The sequence below is a fragment of the Branchiostoma floridae genome, chromosome 9 (assembly GCF_000003815.2).
Source record: "Branchiostoma floridae strain S238N-H82 chromosome 9, Bfl_VNyyK, whole genome shotgun sequence".
Classification (NCBI taxonomy): Eukaryota; Metazoa; Chordata; class Leptocardii; order Amphioxiformes; family Branchiostomatidae; genus Branchiostoma; species Branchiostoma floridae.
This window is the reverse complement of record NC_049987.1, coordinates 6,336,083-6,362,298: the sequence shown is the minus strand read 5'-3', so window position 1 is coordinate 6,362,298 and position 26,216 is coordinate 6,336,083. Positions and strand designations below refer to the sequence as shown.

Below are 26,216 nucleotides of genomic sequence, written 5' to 3'. Positions count from 1 at the left end.
GGTCTGTCAAGAGCACTCGGTAGGGATGGAAGAGATGGTCCAAACGGCCCATCCAGTCTGCAAGGCTCAACCTGTTCTCAAGGCCCACCTGGTCGACAGTAAGGCCCAACAGGGTCTCCAACAAGCAGATTAACCGATGGCTGACAGTATCAAAAGGGCTAAAACAGGATCCAGGGGCCAATTGGATACTTTGATGAAGATTAGACATCCAGGTAATAAGATACACCAAAAAAGCAGTTACTCAAGCAACTGGACATGATTTTGGAAACAGTCAGATGTTTCAAACAATATCTGCTGTTTCTCGTCAGTGACACATGAGAAATCTTGTTGGAGTTTTTATATCCTATTGAATTGATATGCAATTGGATACTGTTTGGGCCCTTTAGATGCTGACAGGTCACATAATAACTCGTCTGGGCAGGAAAAAAATTATTGAGCATGGAAATTGAAATTTAGTTAATTGAGGACATTAGCTAATAAATTGACAAATTTTGGCTAAATCGGGATAGAAACATGAAAGAGATTTAAGAAATATACGCAAAAAGTCTTCTTGTTGTTCCCAATAGCTGGGATATATATTAACAATAAGTAAGTAATCTTTATTGCAAACTCATGCCGGAAGGCTAATTGCAAACAGCGTGGTATACATAACATAAATGTATACTCAACAAGGAAAAAAATGATTTTTATTGATGAACGTCAAAGATCTATTCTAAATCGACTTCTACAATAAGCTGTCTAATGGGTTTGACTTCTTTTCTGTGTGCAGTGGGAGATGAACATATTCATAGATAAAGGGGTTGGACGACTTAAGCAAGAATATTGTTTTTTGTTGGTCTGTAAGATGTGAGAAGCTTGGGAAAGTTTCAGTGATTTTAAGGAAGAATTTTCTTCTTTCGGAAGTGTAAAATGAACATCGACAAATAAAATGTAGTTCATCTTCCACTGCTTTCTCAAAGGAGACATAAGGTTCTGACTTATTCCTGGTGTTTTTGCAACATTGGCACTCTTGTCCAGTATCATGATACATGTATCTAATGTTTTCTTAACGGCACAAGGTGATGTAGCCAACTGCTGCCTACCCATTAGCATAGATATGGATCCCAGCAGAGTATAACCAAATGCTGGACAATACTACTATGGCCCTACATGTACAATCACACGACACAGAAAAGTTAAAACAGTAGACTGTATTGTTTTATGCTGCAGGATAAGCAGTTTTATTGTAACAGTTATCACAGAAAGGAGATTCCGTTTTACCCCCTCCCTCCACAGTATAGTACGTATCACACAAGTACACAGTATGCCCCACGTCACAGGGGCAGGTATCGCCCACAGGGCTGATAACCCATACGCAACTCATACGCACACAGCTACGGCACAGCGGGGTCCGTGTTAGCCAACCCCAGCTGATAGCCTGTCTTTCTCCGCTGCTCTTAGTCGTTAAAGATATCAGTTCCAGTAGTCCGTTCCTTCAACGTTCTCTTGTAAAGAGTGTGGTCGCACCAGGCGCCGGTGACGCGCGTTATGGCTTTAAGTACAGGGAAGGGGGAGCCCAGCATTGAGAAGCACTGTTGAGAGGCATGAGGAAAACTAGCAAAACAAAACGGCACCCTGAAAAGAACGGCATGGCTGGGTCTGTTAGCCACTGAAGCAAAGATAAATAAGATTTGAGAATGCTGTTAATCCAGTCTTTTTGTTTTTCTAAACTAGGATTTTTGCAACGTTTGGAAAATGAAATGCTATTGTTGCCATTGTGGACCATACAATGCTATTGTTGCCATTTTCAAAACTCCGATATATGGAGATCTCATAATGCAGGACTTTTCAAATATATGTTTCTATCTGCACCAAGAAGGCAATCGTGTAATGTAGCAAACTCTTTATGCATGTGATTCTTTAGTTGTTAGTCATTCAAAAATGTATAGACTAATGTTTCAATTAGTGTTGATGGCTCAATCTTAATTAATTATAGTTTCTCCTGCAAAGCAATTTACAGTTGCCACAACAATGTAGTTCTTAATATTTGAATGGCTTACACATTCACTTTGTAAAATAACATAGGAATTTACAAAACTGTTTGCAAGATTTCTTTTTGCTTTTTCGTGAATGAATTTTCAAGTCAGTTACAGAAGATAAGATACATTGAAAAAAATGTTCTCAGCAGTTTCTTTCTTGCTCTTTTTGCAGCAAAGTCTTTCAGGTTAACAATCTGGAAACAGAACTGAAAAGCTGACCTGAGGTACCAGTGTTTGTAGTACTTGTTTTCCTCAGTTATATATCATAGGCACGTGGACACTCTTAAAACCATACTGGGTGCATCTACAAAATTAATAAATGTGCGATCAGTCCACCATCTACAAACACGATACTTTGATACTTGAGTACAAAATTCAAGACAATACACACATACACTTTAAATGATACTCTCTACTCTTTAGTACTTCTGAAGATATAAATTTGGATACGTTTAACTTCAATTTCTTCTTTCGACTTTCACCATATACAAAGTACTTCACTTATATGACGCCACTATCATTATTGCTAAGCAGTTTTACTTACAGATTTCGATTACCATCTTTCTCACAATGCACGACTTGCAAAACACAATATTAAAACATTTGCAAAAGGATTTCCATAAATTATACGCCACTGGTACACAAAGGCAATGTAGCGCTCCTCTGAGCATCGCTACAATTTTCACTGAGCTTCACGAAAACATTATGCCAAGAAAATAGCCTCCACAGTTTCTCAGAAATGCTGGGCACCCTTAAGGAGACTTAAGACTTCAAGGTAAGTAGCTGCCGACCAGCAGAGAAGAGACAGTTCATCTGTGTACCATCCTGGGTAACTTTGTGTTCAACACGTTCTGTTAACTTCAACCCTTTTAAGTCATCCTTTGCTTTATTGCTTTTTTTCCAAATTTGCTGCCGTGAAATCTTGCCATTTCTGGGTGAGGCTGTGCTCACAATTAGCAAGCCGACAGGAGAAATGAGAGTGAAAAGAAAGTTTTTGGGGCTCTTAAGGCAGCAGGTAAAGATTAAAGAAAAGAGGCGGCATAGTTTTGCGAGGTTAGCACGTCACCGGCACCTGGTGCGACCGTATGGCGTGGCCGCCACGCGTCTTAATGCTGGCTCTTTGGGGTGTAGATGGCAGCGTTGGGGTCGAGGCTGGAGCTCATCTGGCTGTGCAGGTGGGCCAGGGAGTTCCCCAGGGAGTTCTGGCTGAGCCCGAGCACGCCGCCCGGCGAGAGCTGCTGCGGGCTGGGCGGGTCGTCGCTGCTCTGCCCCAGGCGGAACTTGGGAGAGAAGCTGGAGGGGGCGAGGCCGGTGATGGTGCTGTCGGCGCTGGCCGGCGTGAGGGCCATCAGCTCGGCAATCTTCATCTTCAGCTCCTTCACCTCCTGTTCCTTCTGCATCAGTTGGGCTGCAGGAACATACAGGACACTCAAAATATGTCATCAAGACAACATTTATGAAATATTTCAAGCAACTGGGCTGCAGGGACATACAGGGACATTCAAATTATCATACAGGACACTCAAATTATCATACAGGACACTCAAATTATCATACAGGACACTCAAATTATCATACAGGACACTCAAATTATCATACAGGACACTCAAATTATCATACAGGACACTCAAATTATCATACAGGACACTCAAATTATCATACAGGACACTCAAATTATCAATCTCCAAGCACATCCTACCAGTATCAATATAAGTATCAAAAGCTTCTGCAACAGTTGGGCTGCAGGAACATACAGGACACTCAAATTAGACTTATTCTTTGGTAAGATCAGCCAGGGTTTGAACCCCTCCCCCTAGGCCCTACAATTCAACACAGGTACTGTCTGTATCTCTTTATGGCAGGTTTAACCGCTCTTTGGTGTAACACACCACTTTGCAGGCACGTGGCACAGCAGCCGCTAAGTTCCATCATACTGAAATACCTGTCTCACCTCATGTTTTGCTCATCCAAATACAAGTGCTATACAACACCACTTAAGCTAAGGGCACAACCCGCTGTACGTTTGTCTATGTGCCAAAACGTGGGCAATCTTTTGGGATCCGTAAGTGGTAAGTACCGTCTCCGTACAAACTTGTAGGGAATCCAACTGATTTTAGAGCACGCAGCCAGTACGGGGTGACGCGCCTGCCCTGTACAGCCTGAATTTTTTCAGAAATACGTGGCGGACTTGGTCTCCAAAATAAAACATACAGACAAATGGCACGTACGGCGGGTTGTGCCCTTAGCTTAAGTGTACCCTACTGTGGCAACAAGTTCCACTCCAGGATGGTTGTTCAGAGCTTGTCTGGAAAGCGTGCCTCACCTTGTGCGATCTCCTGCTGCCTCTTGACATCACCGAGCGCGGAGAACAGGTCGAGTTTGAGGCGCGTCTCGGCGCTCAGGCTGGACTCAAGGTGGGTGTTTTTGTCCTGCATGGCGTTCAGCGCTGACATCAGAACCTACGGGGGAAAGAAAAATGCTCAGCTTCAGGCCAGGTGCCTCAAACATAGATGTTTTAGCTTAGCTACCTACGAAGCCTGAGAACAGTGTTAACATTAGAACCTATGGGGGACAGAAACGCACTCAACTTCAGGCCAGGTGCCTCAAACATAGATGTTTAGCTTAGCTACCTGCAAAAGCCTGAATACAGTGCTGACATTAGAACCTATGGGGGACAGAAACACACTCAACTTCAGGCCAGGTGCCTCAAACATAGATGTTTTAGCTTAGCTACCTACGAAGCCTGAGAACAGTGTTAACATTAGAACCTATGGGGGACAGAAACACACTCAACTTCAGGCCAGGTGCCTCAAACATAGATGTTTTAGCTTAGCTACCTACGAAGCCTGAGAACAGTGTTAACATTAGAACCTATGGGGGACAGAAACACACTCAACTTCAGGCCAGGTGCCTCAAACATAGATGTTTTAGCTTAGCTACCTACAAAGCCTGAGAACAGTGTTAACATTAGAACCTATGGGGGACAGAAACACAGTCAACTTCAGGACAGGTGCCTCAAACATAGATGTTTTAGCTTAGCTACCTACAAAGCCTGAGAACAGTGTTAACATTAGAACCTATGGGGGACAGAAACACAGTCAACTTCAGGACAGGTGCCTCAAACATAGATGTTTTAGCTTAGCTACCTACAAAGCCTGAGAACAGTGTTAACATTAGAACCTATGGGGGACAGAAACACAGTCAACTTCAGGACAGGTGCCTCGAACATAGATGTTTTAGCTTAGCTACCTACGAAGCCTGAGAACAGTGTTAACATTAGAACCTATGGGGGACAGAAACACAGTCAACTTCAGGATAGGTGCCTCGAACATAGATGTTTTAGCTTAGCTACCTACAAAGCCTGAGAACAGTGTTAACATTAGAACCTATGGGGGACAGAAACACACTCAACTTCAGGACAGGTGCCTCAAACATAGATGTTTAGCTTAGCTACCTGCAAAAGCCTGAATACAGTGCTGACATTAGAACCTACAGGGGCCAGAAACACACTCAATTTCAGGACAGGTGCCTCAAACATAGATGTTTTAGATTTAGCTACTTCCTAAGCCTGACAACATTGCTGACATTAGAACCTACGGGGGACAGAAACACACTCAACTTCAGGCCAGGGTCATCCAACATAAATGTTTTAGCTTAGCTACTTTCAAAGCTTGACAACATTGCTGACATCCGAACCTACGGGGGAGAGAACATATTCAACTTCAGGCCAGGTGCCTCAACCATTTCTCCAACAAAGCCTAACATGAAAACCTACAGCTCCCTTCAGACAAGGTTTCTCAAATACAAACATCTCCTTTTAGCTACTTCCTAAGCCTGACAACAAAGCAGACATCACCAGTTCCAAAAATTGAAATCATTTTACTCCCCCTTTACAACTGATTTTAAACAATCTGCTAGAGGGTCCCTCCGTTTTTCATAAACACTAGAGCTTTCTACCATCTAGAATATAAAAACTAGATACCAGTATGGCATATGATGAACCTGGGCCAAGAAAAAGCTAGCCCACTGCAATTGTTTCTCTGTAACGGAAAATGATGTTAACCGGCCATGGAGCCGCTAACCCCAGGGCCCTGCTGAAGACGTAGGATCAACGTGATCACAGCGACGTGATCACAGCACCACCTTTTGGAAGAGTATAGAAGTGCACCACAGATCCGAAGATATAAAAACTAGATGTTCTGCTAAATAAGAACCTCGGTGTCCTGCTGGGACTCCTTGTTCCGCATGGACTTCTTCTCGAGCTCAGCTGTGGCCAGCTGGTCGTCGCGCTGCTTCAAGTTGTGCCGCAGCTTTTTCACCTCTGTCTCGAGCTCGCGATGCCGCTGCTTACAGGCCTCAGTACACTCCCCTCTGTTGGGAAAAGTAGAAAAAAAAAATGTGAACTTCAGGGTTATGTCAAGTGAACTAGTTGAGCTCAAATGAACAGTTATTCCATGAACAGTTGAGCTAATCTCCCATTGGTTGTAGCAGAGAAGACAGAAGTATAGAATCTATGGCGGATATTTCTTCTCAACGGGTACAATGAACAGTGGACCACAGTTTAATGTTGCATCCTAAAGACAACATCCCTTTCTAGCAGCAGTATATCAAGGTGTGGGATGTTGCTATGACATGCAAAGTTTCAAAATCTGTTCATTATTATTAACAAGTTTCCATCCCTTCATCACAAAGTAAGGAGTTGAAAAGGTTTGGGTAACCAGTATGTTAATCACAGTAAGATGCAAAGTTGTAGGGCAGCTCCCTAAGTCTACAGTACTTGCCTGGAGGCGTTAGCAGCCGCTGCAGCGAGGGCTCTGGCTGCTGCCATCTCCTCGGCCTGTTTTTTCTTCCTCTCGTCGCGGAGCTGCTTCTCCAGAGCAGCCTTGTTCTCCTGCTCGGCTCGCAGCTTTTTCTCCGTGGCGATGAGGTTCTCCTTGTCCTTCTGCCGCGCTGTCACCAAGTTGTGCAACCTGCGCCAAAACGGATCATGTTGTTAGATTACTTATAGTTTAGTTTCCCCCCTCACAAATGGAACAGTCCAGGCACGCCTACTGGGACCTGAGGAGGGGTTTTTTTGTCTGGTCAAAGGACTCACTGTCAATACACATGGTTCTACTACGTGTGTGTCGTGATTATTCCCTAGCATCAGGGGGATAGAAGCCAGGTTAACATGTCACAGAGGTTTGGACACCCTTGGGCTTTGAAATAATCTCAAGCAGGGTACAGGGACAGTGCACAACTTGGGCACTACAAAATGCATCTTACAGTGTGTATCTAATATTTGATGTACAATTAATGACGGTTGACATCACTTTTTGTGTTTGTTGACATTACTGTTGCAAACAGTACACAAAAGTGCAACCTGTAAATGTAATGGCAATCTCAGTAAAATCAGTTTCAGGTGACCATTGACACTGATTTATTGGCTGCTTGAGATATTGTAAATGATAAACTGCCAAAAGGCGGCAAAGTGCTCTCGAGGTTGAATTTGCTGAATTAGATTTTAAACAATCTAGTTTTGAATCACTTACAGGCCCAAATTTTACACTTTATTCTCAGTACAAAACTGGTGTGTCATATCTAAAGGTAGTCTACAGACTATACAAAACAAACCAAACAAGTTGCCTTACTTTGACAGTACTTAATGTAAAAACTGGTGTGTCACGTCTAAAGGTACTTTACAGGCTATACAAAACAAACCAAATTAGTTTGCGTACTTTGACTGTACCTACTGTACAAAACTGGTGTGTCATGTCTAAAGGTAGTCTACAGGCCAGGGTTGTAGCCAGCCTGTAATCATTTTCCGTCCCCTCGATTTTGAATCATAAGACGCAACGGCTCCCCCGGAAAATGTTGAGGTCTAGACCCTCTGAAAAGGGCATTTCCTGCATTTTGAGGTAAAAATTTTGCTGGGAGACTAAGCTATTCAATGGCAATCTGTTTTGGTGAAAAATTACACAAGGGAGACATGTCTTCACACATTGATTTCAGTCCATCACACATGGAATGGGCAAAAACATTTTTCCGTCTCCAGCTCAGCAGCAAAATTCCATCAAAGAATGGAAGGAAGGGCACTGGCTACAACGCTGCTACAGGCTATACGAAACAAAGCAAACAAGCTGGCGTACTTTGACTGCAGGCTCTCGTTATCCATGCGCAGCTGGCTGAGCTCAGACTTGGTGATGCGGTCCTCCTGCATGAGGGAGTTGATGTGTGAGCGGAGGTCCAGCTCCATCTGTCGGCTCGCCTGCAGGTCCGCCTTCAGCCTCTTCATATCACTCTCCAGTCTAAAGAAATAAAAAGATTTTAGTTCTGCCTTTTCTTCATTACACTTTGCACATTCTCTATCCTTCAGATGCCTCCAGCCTCTTCATATCACTCTCCAGTCTAAAGAAAGAAAAATAAAGTTATAGATTTACTTTTCCTGCATTACACATTCTCTATCCTTCAGAAGCCTCCAGCCTCTTCATATCACTCTCCAGTCTGGGAAAATAAAAAGGATTTTATTTATGATTTTTCTGCATTACATGTGTGTGTCTCCTGCCTCTTTATACAACTCTACAGTATGGATAAGTAAATAAAATTTTAGTTCTGATCTGCTTCTTCCTTATTACATTAGTGTATTTCCAGCCACTTGATATCACTCTCTAGTATGTATTCAGAAAAAAGACAAATATAGTAGGCTATCTATGGGGCCTTGGTTGACCAGATTCTTTATAAATCGTTTGCAAAAACAAAACATATATTAAGTGTCACTTTTTTTCTGGATTCTAAGCAGGTATTTGCTAGATAATACATTTTGATCTCTGAAGTCTGTATACAGGTATACATGTAGGTGCCTATGGGTTCTTAGCTTAAATTTCAAACTAAATGTAACAATGATGCTAATCAATTCAACACCACAAAATATTTAAGCAAAAAGAGAGCTTACTTGGCTGTTTTATCCACCGATGCATGAAGGGAGCTTGCTGTGACGTCTGCTCCCTTCTGATCGCTCTTTCCTACGTTCTTTTTGGCCTTCTGTGCTTGGGACGTCGCGTCCTTGACGACGCTCCCGTTTTTCACTTTATTCTGCGGCGTGGAGCTCCCGCTGCCCGGTTTATTTTTCCCGTCTGATAAGTTCTCTCTGCTGCCACCATAGTCGCTGGTTTGGAAATGACGTAATTCATGGTTTATTTTAGCAGTTCAGAGTACTACAGTCACTGATTGATCTCAAAACACCCCCCCATGCAACCCGCAAAAAATGTTGCCATCAAAGAGCTTAACATCTTACCTGTAAGTTAGCTCAAAGAATACCAAATATGTGATTAACAATCATATACTATTAGACACAACGACACTGCCAAGGGTGGAGAGAAACTGGGATTCCTAACAATGAGGGAGAGAGAAGTAGCAGCACAGAACAGAAAACAATGAAAGAATAATGTTTGTGGGTCAATACAACAAGTTATATCAATGAAGGTTTGTCAATAACATGCAGGTAATAAGATATACAGATGTACAAGACATTGATGATTAAAGCGGCCCTTGTCAACTGGCAGACAAACTCTATGCAAGATAACAGTGAACATGCAACTTTGAAATCAGATGCTGTCTGAAACATCTGTTTTCAAATTTTATCCAGTTGCTGGAGTAACTATTACCAAGCTAAGGCCAAAGCCTACAGGTTCAAGGGTTTACCTGTGGTTGCTGCGCTTTAGGCTGTTCTCCATGTATTCTAACTCATCTTCATCTATGTCGCCGTTTGGCAGCTTCTTGTCGGCAAGTTTCTTTGGACCGCCGTTTGCAACAACTTCATCGCCTGATTTGGCTGCCGGCAACGCTATGGAAAACATGGGAAAATACAATTATCACATCAATGAATCATAGATAGGCCATACATTTTTGCATACTTCTGTTTGAAATAGGTTTATTTAAAAAAGGGTCTGTATGTATAGCAAAGCTTATCTAGGACCCATGTATGATTTATGCGACAGAATTCACTTATCCCATCTTAATGATTTCTATACTAATCCAGTAAAAATCATTACTCTTTCATAGAAGACTCGCTTCCTTCAAGGAACACATTTTATTGTAGCTTTATTCCGAAACAAGAGTGAAAAATAGCATTTCAGTTATTTTAGCCATACAACCATTGGACAAAAAAAATCCATGGAACTACAAACATCCATTGAATAAAATTCCTAAAAATAGTAAAATGCACATTTCTCTTCCAAATGGAGCATTTTTAGTATGATTTTCAAACTCCATGGCTTTCATTGAAAGTTACGAAAGAATAAAACCTTACCTTTTGTGTCGTTACCAGAATAAATATTTTTCTGTTGCATCTCAGGCGGTAGCGCTTGCTGCAACAGCTGCATGTAAAACTCGTTTTCTTTCGCTACATCTTTCTGCTTTCGGAGTCTCATCCGATATGATATGTAGCTTTTGACCCCAAAGCCAAGTGTGACCATTGGATAGCCAATACTGTGAAGGCAGAGAAAATCGGTGAAAATGCTGTGAAGAACTTGTATGGCCACACTTTGTCCCTTTGTTCTGGTGAGCTAACCATTCATGAATTTACACATTTCATGTAAAAATTATGCAGTGCTGGAAAGACACGCCTGGAACCCAAAATGTGCAGACATATTGTTTGAGACTGCAAAAATAAACTTGCAATCTGGCATCAGTAACGGCATCTATAGACTAGGTATTTTGAATCACAAATTGCAAAGTCTTTCCAGCACTGCATGACAACAACATAGTTTGATGGCTTACTTGTATATACACACATATACAGTCAAAACTATCTGAGACGAGACTGGGGGTCACAATCTGGCCTATATGGACAGGTCACAATAGACCAATTATTTCTTGGTGCTGGTGTCAATTATATAGGAAGGGATTATATTGGCCAGGTGGTCCTTATGTAAAGATGGTCACTTCAACAGGTTGGACTGTATCATTGTTAGGTACCAAAGGCCTTTTCGGTGGACACACCTTGAAACATCAATTTACAATTGTCTGAAGCTTGGAAGGGTACAAGGACGTCAGAATGCCAGACAGGAAATGAAAACATTATTATTATGCATTCACAAATTTTTGAGGACTGAGGCATTTTTCATCAAAAGATTCAAAGCTGCTTCATCTTACATTAAAAAGCTGAAGCTGCATAACAGGGATGAGTAAGTTGCATAAAGGGGATGGAATTTATCCCAAAAATTTACAGCACAACAATTGGATATCTAATTTGAATAATATACAGCAGTGCATGCAAGTAACCTATGGGTCCTTGGCTGACCAAAAAAAACAACAACAAAAAAACTTACATCTTTCACCAAATTTTCTGAAACCAATTTGGTTCCTGGGTAGTTTTAAAGGATTGATGTTATATAGCATTCCTGACATGCTCATTCAAAGTAGTGTAAAACAACAGTTTGGACAAATGTAGAGAAAAGAAAATAAGTTACCAATGTGCTGCAAATGGTCGACACAGATCTACGTGGAATCCTTTTCCGAGGTCCTTCAATCTCACCGACGCCTCGATGTAGACAAACAAGAGCCATAGCGAGACTGTCGGCAGACAGATCCCTCGTTCTGTGGGAGGGAAGGGAAGCATGAAAATGTACCTATTTCCAGAGTAATTGAAAAGAAAGCTAGGATTATAGTTAAAGAACTGATCAAAATGTTAAAGAGTTATAATAGCTACACCATCGGTAGATAGATCCCTTGTTGTGTTGGGGGAAAGGAAGCATGAAAATTTATCTATTTCCAGAGCAATTAAAAAGAAAGCTAGGATTATAGTTCAAGAACTGATCAAAATGTTAAAGAGTTATAATAGCTACACCATCGGTAGATAGATCCCTTGTTGTGTTGGGGGAAAAGAAGCATGGAAATTTCTCTACATGAAAGCAATTGCAAAGAAAGCTGGCTTTTCATAAAAAGTTTATTCTTAAGATAACAGTAAAAAAAGCTGATCAACAATTTTATCATCAAAGAGACACTGAGTGACTGTTTATCATCTGTCTTCACAATATGAAATATATTTGCAAGAAGTGAACAAAAAGCCATCACTACTTTTGGAAATGACAAATTTCTCTTAGCACCTGATTCAAAATTAAAATCGAAGTCAAACTATTTTGTAGTTGTATGTTGAATATGTCCTTGTTTCATGTCTTTATGGGAAACGAGAAAGGGTGACAGGTTGGGGTCAGAGGGCAGTAGGTTAAGGGTCAGAGGTCGCTCTCACCTGTATGCCAGACGTACTGTACCCAGACGTACGTGCTGGCAGCGAAGAACAGCCAGTGTACAGGGATGAACAGCAGGCAGATCATGTCCGATGTGAAGGCAACACAAACAAAGAATACTGAAAATGCCTGGAAAAAAAGCACAAATACACAATTATTTACAATGATCAAGATCAATACCATGTAAAGGAAAAAGGATACTAATCACAAAGCTTACTTTTGAAGTGAAGCTGGTATAATGTTACTACTCCAAACAGCCATTATACTGGCTATACTGATTCAGAAACTGGTATGATGTACATTTACAGCAGGGCTGTCTCCAGAACCCATCCCTCCGTCTTGAGATGGAAATTTGCTTGTTGGGACCGGAAAAAATTGTACCCTATCCGTCCCAAAAAATCTTAACTTCATGACATGAAATTGAAACTGTTAAAAATGTATTTTAACAACAATGAAAATCAACAACGGCCCTGATTTCCAGACAATACTGAAGCAGTGCCTCACCAGTCCTTGGTACTTGAAGGAGTCGTAGACGCTGCGTAGGAGCAGCCAGAACGGCCAGAGGTACTCGAAGCGGAACTCCAGGATGAAGTCTGCCAGCATCACCAGACCCCACACCAACAGGAACTTCAGGTACAGGAATGTTGTGCTACAAATAAACAAACAAATAAACAAACAGCAATCAGAGATGGTAGACTTTACATACACATACAGATGCACACACACACATACACACACACAGACACTTCAGGTACAGGAATGTTGTGCTACACATAAACAAATAAACACACAGTCAGTAATCAGAGATGGAAGACTTTACATACACATAGTGACATACAGATGCACACACACACATACACAGACACTTCAGGTACAGGAATGTTGTGCTTCACACAAACAAATAAACAAACAGTAATCAGAGATGGAAGACTTTACAGACACATACAGATGCACACACACACACACACACACACACACACACACACACACAGACACTTCAGGTACAGGAATGTTGTGCTTCACACAAACAAATAAACAAACAGTAATCAGAGATGGTAGACTTTACAGACACATGATATACAGATAAACACACACACACACACACACAGACACTTCAGGTACAGGAATGCTGTGCTGCAAACAAACAAATAAACAGCACTTAGAAATGGCAGAATTTACAGACACATACAGATAGAAAACATGTATGCAATTCACTGGTATAAGAATGTTGTATTATAATCAAACAAAAACAAAACATTAGTTAGTTTATATCAATCTATTATTCTATCTTTCCATCTACATGTATGGTGCTACAACAACAACAACCTGACTCTGGTTACATAACATTCAAACCAATATGGTTTTGCATTTCATTCATGGGTCTCATAAAACTTATTAAAAGTCAAGTCATCAATTACTAGTAGGTTTAGTAGCAGTCTATACTGCAGTGGGAAGCTATAGCTTTATCTTTTAATTATTAATCAATAAATAACAATGTCCATGACTATGATACATTGTATAAACATCACTATGATACATGTATAAACATAATACACCAACAACTAGATGCCTTGACCATAATTTTCTCCATATCTTTCATGCCTCCCAGAATCAGACACGAATAAGTCCTTAATAATGTTGAGAACAAACATGATGAATCAGATCGTCATCTCATCTTTATTCCGATCATGCAGAATAGCACTTCCACCGTGGCACAAGTGTGCGTTGGACATTATCACAGTGATGTAAACGCAAAAATATCTTTTCAACTTACGATACACATAAAAAGCCACACTGAGACAAAAGCGACCATTTTAGCTTTACATCATCATGCGTCAATCTCACCAACCACTCCGTCACACTTGATCGTGATCAGCACCATACTAGTACTGTAAATGCATTTGTGTTCACAGGGATTTAATTTCCCGGTAGCGGGAAAAAGGACTTTTCACTGTGGTTTAAAGTACGCGGTAGCACCATGCACTGTAGTCTCTTACTGCCATGGAAAAATATTCGCGGTGGTTCTAAGTTTGCGGTAAAGCCGCCACTGCTAAAACCGCGAACATTAAACCACCGCGAAAGTTTCGGCATTTACAGTATCTGGTAATTGACACATCTGTATTCAGACTCTGATCTTTTGTGTGCATCTGCCCCTCATGTCTTAATTAGCATGATTCTCATCCTTACAGAAGCTGATTATGAGCTGCTAATGATGGGGACTTCATCTCACTCTAGCAGACCATGACATCAGTGAAACATTGATGTTTTATTCTGCATATACACAGCTTTTTTGGCGACGCCTCAGGGGCGGAGGCATTTTCTACAGTATTACGATCGCTTTGAAAGAATTTAGAAAATTCCACGAATGCACTCCCTTGGGAATTGATTTTTGGCTAAACCTCGGGGGTGTCGTCTATACAGTGGTATTTGAGGACTATAATTCTAGCTGTTCATTTTTCTTTGTTGATGCATTCTTTGTGTCAGGATTAATGATTTAAGGGAACGGTCTTTTCAAATAGCTGGGAATGACTGCATATCATAGGCAGTACACTCTTACAGATTGTTACGATGTTTCACCTGCTTATGACTGTTATAATAAAGACCAATATGTCCCAGCTTTTATTTCCTATATAAGCTTGTGCTTTTTACAATTTGGAATGGAATACTTTCAAGTGGTTGTCGTTTGGAGCTATAGAAAGGATGATTTTGAAGATAGAAAAATAAGATGATTTTAAAGGTAGAAAAATAAGATCTTTTAAAGAAGACCAATAAAGACAAATATAGCATAGCTTTTGCTTATATCTTTTGCGCTTCACTTTCGCAATGTGGGATGAGATGCTTCCACGAGGTAAAAAAAAAATAATGAAGACGAATATGTCACAGTTTTATGTCGATATCTATAAAATAGAAGTGATGTGCTTTCAGGTGGTTGTCGTTTGGAATTGAAGCTGGTGTGTTACGCCGAAGGGCAGTTATACCTGCTATATAGATACATATTAAGTAAAGTTTGATTTTGAAAGGTTAATAAGTCACATATTTCAAACAAGTCATGAAAGCAATGGATTTCAAGTGGTTTAGATTCTACTTTGAAGACAAGGACTAGCACAGCTAGAATAAAGGAAGAACGCAGAGACATGGTTTTCCGTACACTGGGCACGGGAGACTGTGTTTGACGTTACTACATAATGCTGACCCCGCTAACTTCGGTCACAGGTTGGATACAGAATAATTGTAATGGATATTCCAATGGGGGCTTTCTCCATTACTATATCCACCTCAGGTTTGATTCGGTCCATCGTCGCTGTTCTACGCTTCTTTGATATACATGTACAATCAACTACTACTTTACAATGTATACCTGGTACATTAAAATACATAGTCATGGTATAAATCAACTCAAAACCAGTCTGTGAATTCTCTAAATAGTTTTAGGTTTACTATGGTTGTAGCAGCGCAATCGATTGGCTGCTCTAGATCTGCTGCTCGTCTGGCACTCTCCTCTCGTTGCCTTCCTCCTGTCGACGGCGCTGTTCTGGGTTCCCTTCTTCCCGACTTTATAAGGCACACGGACGTCTATTCCGGCTCATCCAGCGATGCAGCTCGTCTCACCGACTTGCAGTGGAAGGTCTCGACCAACTTTCCCTGCTGTGGTAGGAGTCTCTGTGACTGTGCACGTTGTGGTGGAACTGCGTCGTCCTGATGGACATATGTACGGGTGTCAGGAACACCTCGTTGTTGTCACTCACTATAGCAGAAACAGACCATACAGTATAATTAAATGAGCGTCTTGAAGTCAGATAAGTGAGGGTAGGGTTGGGTGGGAAATATGACCGTACTCAGTGAAGGAGAAGCCACGAATGACCTACATGGGAGATGGGGGAAACGTCAGGGAGTAAATGGGGTCAGAGGGATAAGCATCAGGTAGGGGGACACGTGACTTGTCTGCTCAGCCGTCGGAAAACTTGAAGTCTCTCCGCAGCCATTCCCAGCTTAATTAGTACCAAACATGTGGATGGTCCGGGATATCACGACAACCCACAATCGTAAACAGATCAAGAAATAACATTGCACATAGTTGTTACTCCAAAGGAGAAAAAATATTTTTATCATCATCTATTCATCAATGTAATGATATTTATCCCCAGTTAGGCGTGTTGCTTGTGCGAATATTGAATAAAACATACAAACTCTTCCAAAAACACATCTCATAAATGTCTTGCTAAAGGGAAATTCGAAAAGAAAAACGAATAAAACACTAAAATCTTTAAAATGGAGGTTTCTAACTGAAGCCCCCTTGTTGTGATGATGCATGGTCGTTTTGAATAGATAGGGATATTTCCATCACACTCTATTTCATGTATATGGAAAAGTTAAAACGTGGGTATATCACAATCATAGGGAATCAGGTCATTTCGCCGCCACGTCTTTTCGCCGCCTTACATTTTCGCCGTCTGTGTGGATGTTTCGCCGTCTTGTGAGGCGGCTCGCCGTCAGTGTTTGTGTCGCCCCAATTTGTGTTGGTTCTGAGATAAATTGTGTAACTATAGTATATTTATATGTGCTACTTAGTGTAATATGCATGTTCTGTAGTAATCTTCTTTCAATTTTGACGAATTTTGCAGACTTTCAAGCCGACAGATTTGCCGGGCGGCGGCGGGGACGCTAGCGATTTCCCCCGCCGTATCGCACCGTCGGATGAAGAGTCAAGTTGAAGATTACGGCGACTTCTTGCGTCAAATACGCTTACTATCACCTTTGGTTGTGTTTTCAGTCGCAAATAACGTTGATATGTGATATGCTGTTGATCGGTCGGCATTTGGAACAAACATGGCCGCCATTTGTTTGTGAGACAACTGATGCTATACCATCATGCTTTGCGAGACATTCCCAAGCAGAAGTAGTAGTAATTAATAAAAAGAAAAGACAACGCGAAAGATAGAAATACAAGTTATATGTGTTGAAAATCCTGAAAAACTTTTATTTACAGGACGGCTATGATAAAAAAATTAGACTGTACTTACGAAGCTATGATCTCTCCGAGCCGCGTTTCGTCTCAACTGATAAGTTCGGCGGTTCGTTGTCTTTTCATATACATCCCTCCGCTGCTGAACTGGGTCAGCTGTATACCAACCAATAAATCACAGAAAACAATGATCATAATCCTGATACTGGCCAAATACATATGTATATCACAATCTAGAAACCATGTTGATAGTCAAATACGAACACCTAAAAGCTTCGCGTGTTTGTACTACTTTCGACGGGACTTGTGTTCCTCTGATCTGAGGATGTTATTAGATCCGGGCCAGTTCTACACAAATCAGATCATGCATTCTTGGTCTATGGACATCCCAAAAGTTGAAATGGGGCAAATGATGGGTTTTGTTACACACCCAACAATACTGTTGAATGACTGAGTCGGGATAGATCACAAGTAACGAAAAGCACCAGAGAGATGATCAACACACGAACTATCGCCGAGAACAAAAACTCTTGTACACGAAGTCTGCAGGAGTCCTTGAATTATGAGGCATATTGGGGTACAAGTGTAGACGAAAATGTGTCAATTGCGGAGTATATAACAGTAACAGTAAAATGGTACTACAAATCGCTTCCGAGTTCCGCCTTATTCTATACAAAAACGTTAACATAAGCATTGTTTAGACCAACTTTCAGGTACCGATTTGCACTAACCTGGGGTGGTTCCTCGTGTTCCAGATACCTTGAGGCGAAACTACTGGCCCGACTACGTGCACCAACGTATCCTCGGGGAAAAAACTCTCTTCGACTAGCGGCATTGTGTATCAGGCCGGAGAACTGGGGCAGAGTGCCCCGGGACGCTTATCCATAGTTAGCAAAACGAAGATCACATGACTCGGAGCACGCACGCTCAAACGGGGTTCAAACATGACTCCGAGCACGCACTACTTACAGGTACATGTCAGTGCGTGCTCGCGGGGCTCAAACGGAGAGAAAAGCATTCTCATAGATCGTGTAAAAGAACCGCAAGAGTTAGCCATCAAAGCAATTTTTTATTCAGGCCACAGCAAGTAAATTTTATGGATGACATCCTCTGCAGAGCGCAAAAATAGTGCGATAGGGCGAAAAAAACAAGATGGGTGAAAAAAAAACAAGACGGCTACATTTTCAAAAATAGGCACCATAAAGTTGTGATGACTGTTGTAAAAAGAATTAAAGGGACAAAACATGGTATCAGAGGTAACGAGGCATTCATTCCTGCATTTAATACGTGTACCGGTGTGGTAAAAGTGACACTAGTGTGGTAGACTGGCATCACCAACAAAGTTGGTAACCACACTCGTGGCTTCCATGTTGGTGTCACTTTTACAACTATCCAAGAAGTTTCATTTCTACAACTACAGTCCTGGGTACCTCGCAAGTGCCACTTCTATAAGTACAATTATTAGGCAACAACACAATATATTCGCTCATTTTGGTACTTTATCGTCATGTTGACCATTGTTGCAGAAGAAAAAAATTCTTGTTTTTTTTTCTGAAATCAGGCTAAAATTAATGAGCGCGCTGATGTCATCCATAAAATTTACTTGCTGTGGCCTCAACTGAAATACAGAAACTATCATTTGATATTACAGGTTATAAATAAGACACAAATACTGGGTAGTAGTATGTTCATGTTCAAGCTACGATACGTGTTGTTTACATGGTGACAAGCAGCTGTATTACCCTTTGAAATATTCATGGGTGTTATATTTTCACCTGTGTATGTATGTCTGTGATTGTTTGTGCCAACAAGATGACTCAAGAACTGTTGCTGAATGGTGAATAATTTTGGTGTGTTGGTGGGGTGTGACAAAAACGGAAATAATTACATCTTCGGCCCCTAGCGGCTTCACTTGGAACTGCAGCGGAGCTTAATCTTTTTATATCTCGTGTTCTGAATAAGCCGTGGTTACGATTGATGGTTGGTAGATAGCTCTTGTGCTAAGACATACGTTTGCGCCCACAGCGATTAGTATTGAAATTGCAAGGTAATTTTTGTCAAGACTTTCGGAAGACGACTTCTCGAGAAAGGAATAAGGTAACGGATTTCCATGATTTTGGTATGTATGTAGCTTAGACCATGATGTACAAAATGAAGTACAAATTATTCAAAATAGGAGGTCATTTCCAGAATTAATGAGGATACGATATATCCGGGCCAATTCCAAAGGTCTGATCAGTGGCAAGTTGACCAAGTGTATTACTGTGCGGACGTACGCGTACGCCTTCTCTATCTCACTCTCTCCTTTTGTAAATCACTACCCGTCTCCTATATCCTGTAGTTCAGGGCTCCGAGCTCGCCCTCCTCACCGCTTAGCTAAACCCGAGTGAGAGCATATGGCGTGCTCTGTATTAGACCCTTCCTCTCGCAAAGCATCTTGCGATAGTACTCAATTCCTTGTCCCTTTGTCCTCTGTTCGGATTTACATTTGTTTCGACATATCGGGGACCCCACTTTTACCTCATAACTATGTTCCCCCTTACTCTCCATTCCTTCTCTGACAACACAAGACCCTGCTCAAGTCTAGTTTTTTTTCTAAATGTTTCACTTTATATATCTCATACATTCGGATCCATCGTGTCTTTGCGTTACGTTACAATCCAAACAAACTGCTAATGTTTCTAGGGAACGTCAATCATTGAACGGCGTTGATAACAATCTTGTCCTGAACATGATATGGTCTTGTCATTAAGTGGCAGATAGCTTCTGATGTGAGCATAAGTTGGGGTAGGTTTGAGCCCTCTAACATTTAATTCTGGAACTGTAGGGGCATAGTTGTCAAAACATAGACAGCTGACAATTACCTAGGGTCTGTATGCTCCTTCCCGTAAGGCCTGGTCAGGCTATTCTAATTCCCCATCATTCGCAGGGAATCTATTTCATTTGATGTAAATCATAGGGAGGAACTGATTATTTCCAGTAAGTGAATTTGAGTCTGGCCTGCCAAATTTTCGTGAGCCGTAGCGGAGACGGCATTTCTATAATACACCACCATGGAATTTTCACATTTTCTTATTAGTAATGCAAATTGGGTCTTCAATTTGCATAATTGTCATCAATAGATGCTTCCCTTTTTCTCACTTACACCCGCAGAGCGCCGTTTGTTTGAAAGTACTGTTATGAAATCCAATAGATGTATTACATTTTCTCCTTACTTATTTTCAACATTATCATCTACCTCACGTCGCCGGGGTGTTTTTAAACACCACCCTTGTTTTCGTTTACTTGTTTCTTATCATATATATCTTATCATATTATCAGTAATTTTATCACTATCAACCAATCAATTGAATCAATCAAAGCATGTTATAGCCATTAGGCAGATATGTTAAGTATGAAATATTGCTTATGTACAGGATACATTCCATAAAACTTTCAGAAAAGGGTTCAACTGCAGGTTTAATATATAATATATGAATACTCTTCAAGCAGGTTTGGTTACAGCTGTTTTTGAAGTGTTCTACATTTTGTCGGGCTTTTTATTTTGTACCGTTTTCTTTAAAACGGAGCCAAATGGAGCCAAACCTCTGCATGAAGAATAGACTAAAAACTATGTGAGATACTACATGTATGGCCTTTTTATCTCATCCAATGTCAATTGTGCTACTGACTTGCAGGGTTGGACAAGTTTTCTAAAATTGACTTGTCCTATCTGGCAAGTACTTAAAAAAATTACTTGCCCGAACCAACTTTTCACTTGCCCGAAATCTAAATGACATTTTTCTATGTATATTCATGGCCTTCAATGGAATTTTTGTTATTTTCTGTGTTAATCAATGCTTGATGTCATGACTTTGAAAAGTAGCAAGTACATAAAAATCTCACTCAATGGAGAAAAGCTAACTTGTCCGATCGGGCAAGTGGGGAAGGACATGCACTTGCCCGATTGGCATTTCCACTTGCCCTGGACTATAGGGCTAGTGGACTTGTTTATCCCTGACTTGGTTTTTCAGCCTGCGCTCCAACTCTACCTAAAGTGGCTACCATGAAAACAACCTTGTGTATTCGAATCTAATATTAATACTAGACTACTTAAGGTTATGCAAAAGAGGGAGCATGTCTTGACTCAAAGCATCACCATATATGGGCAAGAAGACATACCTTTAAGCATTAGATCAGGTAGCTTGGTTCTTTCTTTAAGCCAAGAAGGTTGAGCAAACAACATTAAAAACAGCTAACCAAAACAAAGCTCTGACAACTATCCTGCACTAACACTAACAGGGCTCTGAAAAGAAGAAATTTTGTTTTCTGTAAAACATGGTTCCATGAATTACAAGTTGCCTTTATTTTCTTTTGCAATTGTCAAAAGGTTCTCTGCAAAGTGCAGATTACAGATTGGTATTTCAAACTCTGTCACTGAATAGTATTTGTAAAATAGATTTTAACAGGAATGTTTAACAGGAAAACTATCTGCCTTTCGTTTTGTCGTCCAAATGACATAATATGGAGAAAAAAAAATGTATTTCATCACACAGACACACCTCATTTTCATTGATACAAAGGCTCCAGAAGGCACATCTTTTTGTTTGAAAGACAAAGGGATGTTGAACAAAAGTAATCCTGTCGAGACAGTCTGTTTCTTACAGAAAATGTCTCGCGAATTTAATTGTTTATCAAAATCTAATGAATAACCTTTCCACGACACGCTTCAAGACATGCCACCTGCGTTACCAGACATTTACCAATCTAATTGCTGCTCACGTTTAAAAAAACGTTTGTTTTGTGACAAGAGAACTACTGTACATGTGTTGATGTGACTACCTTCGTGGCAGCACTTGTCATATACATGTGCACGTGGGCGTGCAGTACACACGTCTGGCTACTCATGTTTATGGCATTCAATTTACCATGCCATTTCTTGTACTCAGTCTATTATACTTCATGAACTCAAAAACAAGTATGTAGTGCATACTTGAAGAAATACCACCCGTATAACAAGTTATACAGCCAAATAACAAAGCCAATTACTGACTTATTATCAGTATCTGTAGTCACAACCACATTAACTCATGTCTGGAATTATTTTCCTCCCACGTGATGCTACATAAAGCACCTGTCGTATTGATGGGCACGTGCACATCTATTCTCTCCCCACGTGTTGCTATATCTATTTTTCCCTCCACATGTCCCTACATGCGAGCACCTGTCACATACTTGGACACGTGCATAACTGCCACTTCGTGTTTTACAACTTGCAGCACGTTTGGTCCACAAACACAAACAAACGAGAATGAAACTTGATGCTTGTACAACTCCAAGACTCACTAACACCAGAACCTGAAATGCTTGTAATAAATCAAATGCAACGTGTGAGAGATTTGACAGATTCTGACAGCTTTCTGCAAATACCAAAGCCACATTTGTCGTCATTTAGTCACACAACCAAATTTTGCCGAATGAAATTGCAAGTTAATATTTTCATTTGCAAACAACAAAATTTTCTTTTGTGATGGCAGGTTACTTTGAAAAGCAAGAAAATTTCAAGTTTTCATCTTCATCTTCTGCCATTTAGGTTCCATTGTGATTATTAATTTTCTATGCAACTGTGGATCGAAAACATTGACACATGCAATTTGTCTGGAACTCCAATTGGGACAATATCTGGGATAGCAGGCTACTGTTTTCTAACCCCTCAAGTCCAATTATAGGAATAGTATATGTAGCACTGAGGGTGTATGGTATAGCACTGCATTACAAAACATAGGGAATCACACACTGGCAGGCAAGCCCAAAACAACACTCAACACTCACACTGGGTGAAGTACTGTAGGGTTCTCACCAGGATTTTTTTAGAACATCTTAGCATGGTGAAGCCATGTGGTAACCAGGTTTTAGTGAACACAAGTTCTTGCTGACAACTTTGTGTCATCCTTCATTTTGTTTTCGCTCTCTGACACCTTTACTTTAAATTTTAATCTTCACAATAACTTTCCACTCATTTTATGGCTTCAAGATACATTTTGTAAGATTGGAGACAGTGATTTGCAGATTCAAGAAAATTCAACAAAAAATGTTATGCCTGAAGTAATTCATGCATTTAAAGCATACAACAAAAATAGAAACATAAACATTATGGACCCTGTAGGCAACATAGCAGACAACATAGTTTACAAATGAATTCTAAGAAATATGGTCCTTTGAGTAGCATGTATTACTCCACTTTTTCTGGCATTCTGAAAAATAGTAAGTAAACATTAGAAAAAAATGTTTCAGTTAGATTTTATGTTGTGTTGAAGGTCTTGTGTTTCAGATTTTGAGGCGAATGACATCGACCTATTATTAATGTAAGAAGGTCATAACAACAAAGACAACATTTGTGCTATCTGCCACTGTGTCAGGAACCTGTTAGGCTGGGGTGACCCAATCAGGTGTGAACTTCTTTTGTCTATAGAAGAATTGTTCTCACCTGAGCTATCCCCCCTCAGGGAAGACAAGTTCCAACCTGTTTATTTTAGTGGTATCACCACTGAAAACTGAAGGCTATGCTTCAGTTTCTAACACGTCTGTATCTAAATACATGGTATACTGTATGACCACCCTTTCTCAGAACACATCAGCTTACATTCAAAATGTGACCAAAAAAAGATAACTTAACTAAAAAGATTATTTTCAAAAGTAATATGGTAGTACTCACTCTGAGAGTCAAAAGCAAAGTTACAGGTAACCTGTGATTGTTATATACATGTAAATTGTGAAAAGTGATGATTATACACAAATGTTCAGTTTGAAGTTGAACATAGCATTAAAGACCTTAGAACTCTAGGAGACAAAGACTTGCCCAGGCCGTGTTCATACCCAGTGACACATACTGCAGACATCATGATTGAGGCAAGAGTAAAACAAGACAACTTGTTGCTACTGCTGAAATTTATAACCACCACCACAACAGGAAGTCAATGGGCACTCTGGCTTTACTAATTAATTATTAACCAGATGGAAATCTGTGCTGTTTTGTCTGTTGTTGTCATTTTTTTTGCTAAAATGCTGTCAGCTGTTTGTTAACCCTGTCATGATGACAGCTCACATACATAGCTTTGTTTACATACAGCATTTTTGACCACAAGTGCACGAAAACACTTGAAGGAAATGGCATCCCAAAACCTTTAGTTTGTGTATACACTTACATACAACCAAGAAGACATCATAATATAATGGTACAATTGAAGAGCAACCAATCCATAAGTCTAGATTTCCCCGAATTCTCTGAACAACTTGTTTAAACCTTTACTCAACAGAGCATTTACCCAGACATGTACTTAACCTGTGACCCTGACAGGAAGTAACACTGATGCACCTGTTTTCTTGCATTCATAATTAGTATCTGACTGGGGGGTCTTACAACAATCAGTAATGAAGTAGAAATAGGCAAAATATATTATAGAAATCCAAGATATGGATCTAGACTATACATATCATCGTATATGCATCTGTCAGTCTAACTATGGTGCTTAATCTTCAGTTTATGTTCCAAATCACCACTTTGTTAACTGTCGTCATCAGATGCATGAACATAGATATTGGTATGTTGTATGACATGAACTCTTTTCTCTAAAATCATACATACACCAAAATAAGCAAATTATGATCACTAGGTGTCGGGATGGACTTAGTCTTAGGGTTTCTTAACACACAATGAAGGAAAACATACTTCTTTTGCTTGTAACCTACACCAACTGTTGTCCTTTCTATGAGGGACTACCAAGTAACGTAGGATCCTGACGTTTAAACGCTCTATTTCAAGACTATTGTTTATCTTACTTTAAAACACACTAAGATGAGACATCTTACAACCAATTTTTGTGAAAAAAAAAATGCATTTTCTTTGTTATTCTTCAAACAGATCAGACAAACCAGCCAGTTGTAAGGGACCTTAGTTACCAATTTTCTTTGTCCTACCTGTTGTTCACAATGTAAATACACTGAAGCCAATGTGAAGATTTCTTTTTGTTTACAATCTAACCAGAGACAATTTCCAACATGTATATTGCGGCTGGTAGCAGACTAATGAAAATCCTACTGCTACTGAATATTCATCATGCATGTACCTTACTGATAATATAAAAAAATGGCCCTAACGCATAATAATAACACCATGAAATGGAAGACACTGGAAAGGATACCATACATGTACGTACAAGTTCATGTTTGGCCGACATCCAAAACACATAATTAGCCTATACTTGGTCACCTATTTGTATTTACCAAAAAGGACTACTAAACTGGTTATCCCTGTGTTTGTTTGACTCTGGGTGGATCTGAGACAAATCAGCCTGTGAAAATCCCTTTTGATATTTTGATTCGATGAAATGGCTGCCAAGAAAACAAACCAGACATGTCGTCTTACAAATCATTCCCCACCAGATAGTGCATTTTCGTCGGCCACCATATCGGTAGATACGTTTTTGTATGGCTAGATTTGGGTATATGTGAGCCGTATTAGGCTGTACGGGCTGTATGGTGAGGATATGGAGATCAGGACAACAGGTGAGGCGCTGAGGGGTGAACTGAGCGCCGTTCTCCGCAGAACGGAGCCATCATTCCAAACACTGCGCAACGGTGGGCGCCTTACAATCAATGTGGGACCGTACTATTGCGACACATCCAGACAAATTAGTGAGCTGACGCCTGGTTAATGGTCCAAGGTAGCTCTTTGTGAGGGATCTCCGCTAAATGCTGGTGTGTTTTGTTGTGGGGAGAAAATCTGAGGAGACAACCAACCTCCTCCATCATGCCCTACCTGCCATAGATGCTCTCGGTGATTTTATTCCTCTTCAGCGGCCGTCGTAGCTTGCCTATATCGGCATTCCGTCTCTTCTGCATCATTCCCCCGTGTGTCCAGCCTGTTCCTCGTCGCTCCGACTGTCTCTGGCAGTATTGTTTTCACGTTTGAGTCGTTAGTAACGAAATGAGAGATGTTGTTATTTAGGAAACTGATCATTTCATGTGGAG

The 26,216-nt window shown here is 40.5% G+C and overlaps 1 protein-coding gene and 1 long non-coding RNA gene across 3 annotated transcripts; both read right to left on the bottom strand.

The window, feature by feature from the left end:
* Positions 1 to 1,193: 1,193 nt before the first annotated feature.
* Positions 1,194 to 26,216, bottom strand: LOC118422588 (macoilin-like). Of its 2 annotated transcripts, XM_035830225.1 has the most exons (13): positions 26,005 to 26,216; positions 12,749 to 12,893; positions 12,247 to 12,373; positions 11,468 to 11,594; positions 10,306 to 10,484; positions 9,699 to 9,840; positions 8,950 to 9,162; positions 8,147 to 8,305; positions 6,800 to 6,988; positions 6,233 to 6,389; positions 4,342 to 4,477; positions 3,120 to 3,426; positions 1,194 to 1,509 (listed from the first exon to the last, which is right to left on the bottom strand). In XM_035830225.1, exons 1-12 carry the CDS (start codon positions 26,088 to 26,090, stop codon positions 3,125 to 3,127), a joined length of 1,962 nt encoding a protein of 653 aa, XP_035686118.1. In that variant the 5' UTR covers positions 26,091 to 26,216; the 3' UTR covers positions 1,194 to 1,509; positions 3,120 to 3,124. The 2 variants fall into 2 exon arrangements, with proteins under 2 accessions (XP_035686118.1, XP_035686117.1); XM_035830224.1 differs by having other exon boundaries at positions 1,194 to 3,426.
* On the bottom strand, positions 15,281 to 18,278 carry LOC118422590. The gene is made up of 3 exons (XR_004831934.1): positions 17,939 to 18,278; positions 17,266 to 17,363; positions 15,281 to 15,989 (listed from the first exon to the last, which is right to left on the bottom strand). It is a non-coding gene; the product is annotated as an uncharacterized LOC118422590 (long non-coding RNA).

What these genes read in the sequence shown, in the direction of transcription:
- LOC118422588 (XM_035830224.1), bottom strand. Translation starts at nt 26,090, where the DNA reads ATGATGCAGAAGAGACGGAATGCCGATATAGGCAAGCTACGACGGCCG. An exon ending in CGACCATTTGCAGCACATTG is followed by an intron (nt 10,485 to 11,467) that starts GTAACTTATTTT and finishes CTGCCTTCACAG; the next exon opens with TATTGGCTATCCAATGGTCA. An exon ending in AACGAGAGCCTGCAGTCAAA is followed by an intron (nt 6,989 to 8,146) that starts GTACGCCAGCTT and finishes GTTTTGGCGCAG; the next exon opens with GTTGCACAACTTGGTGACAG.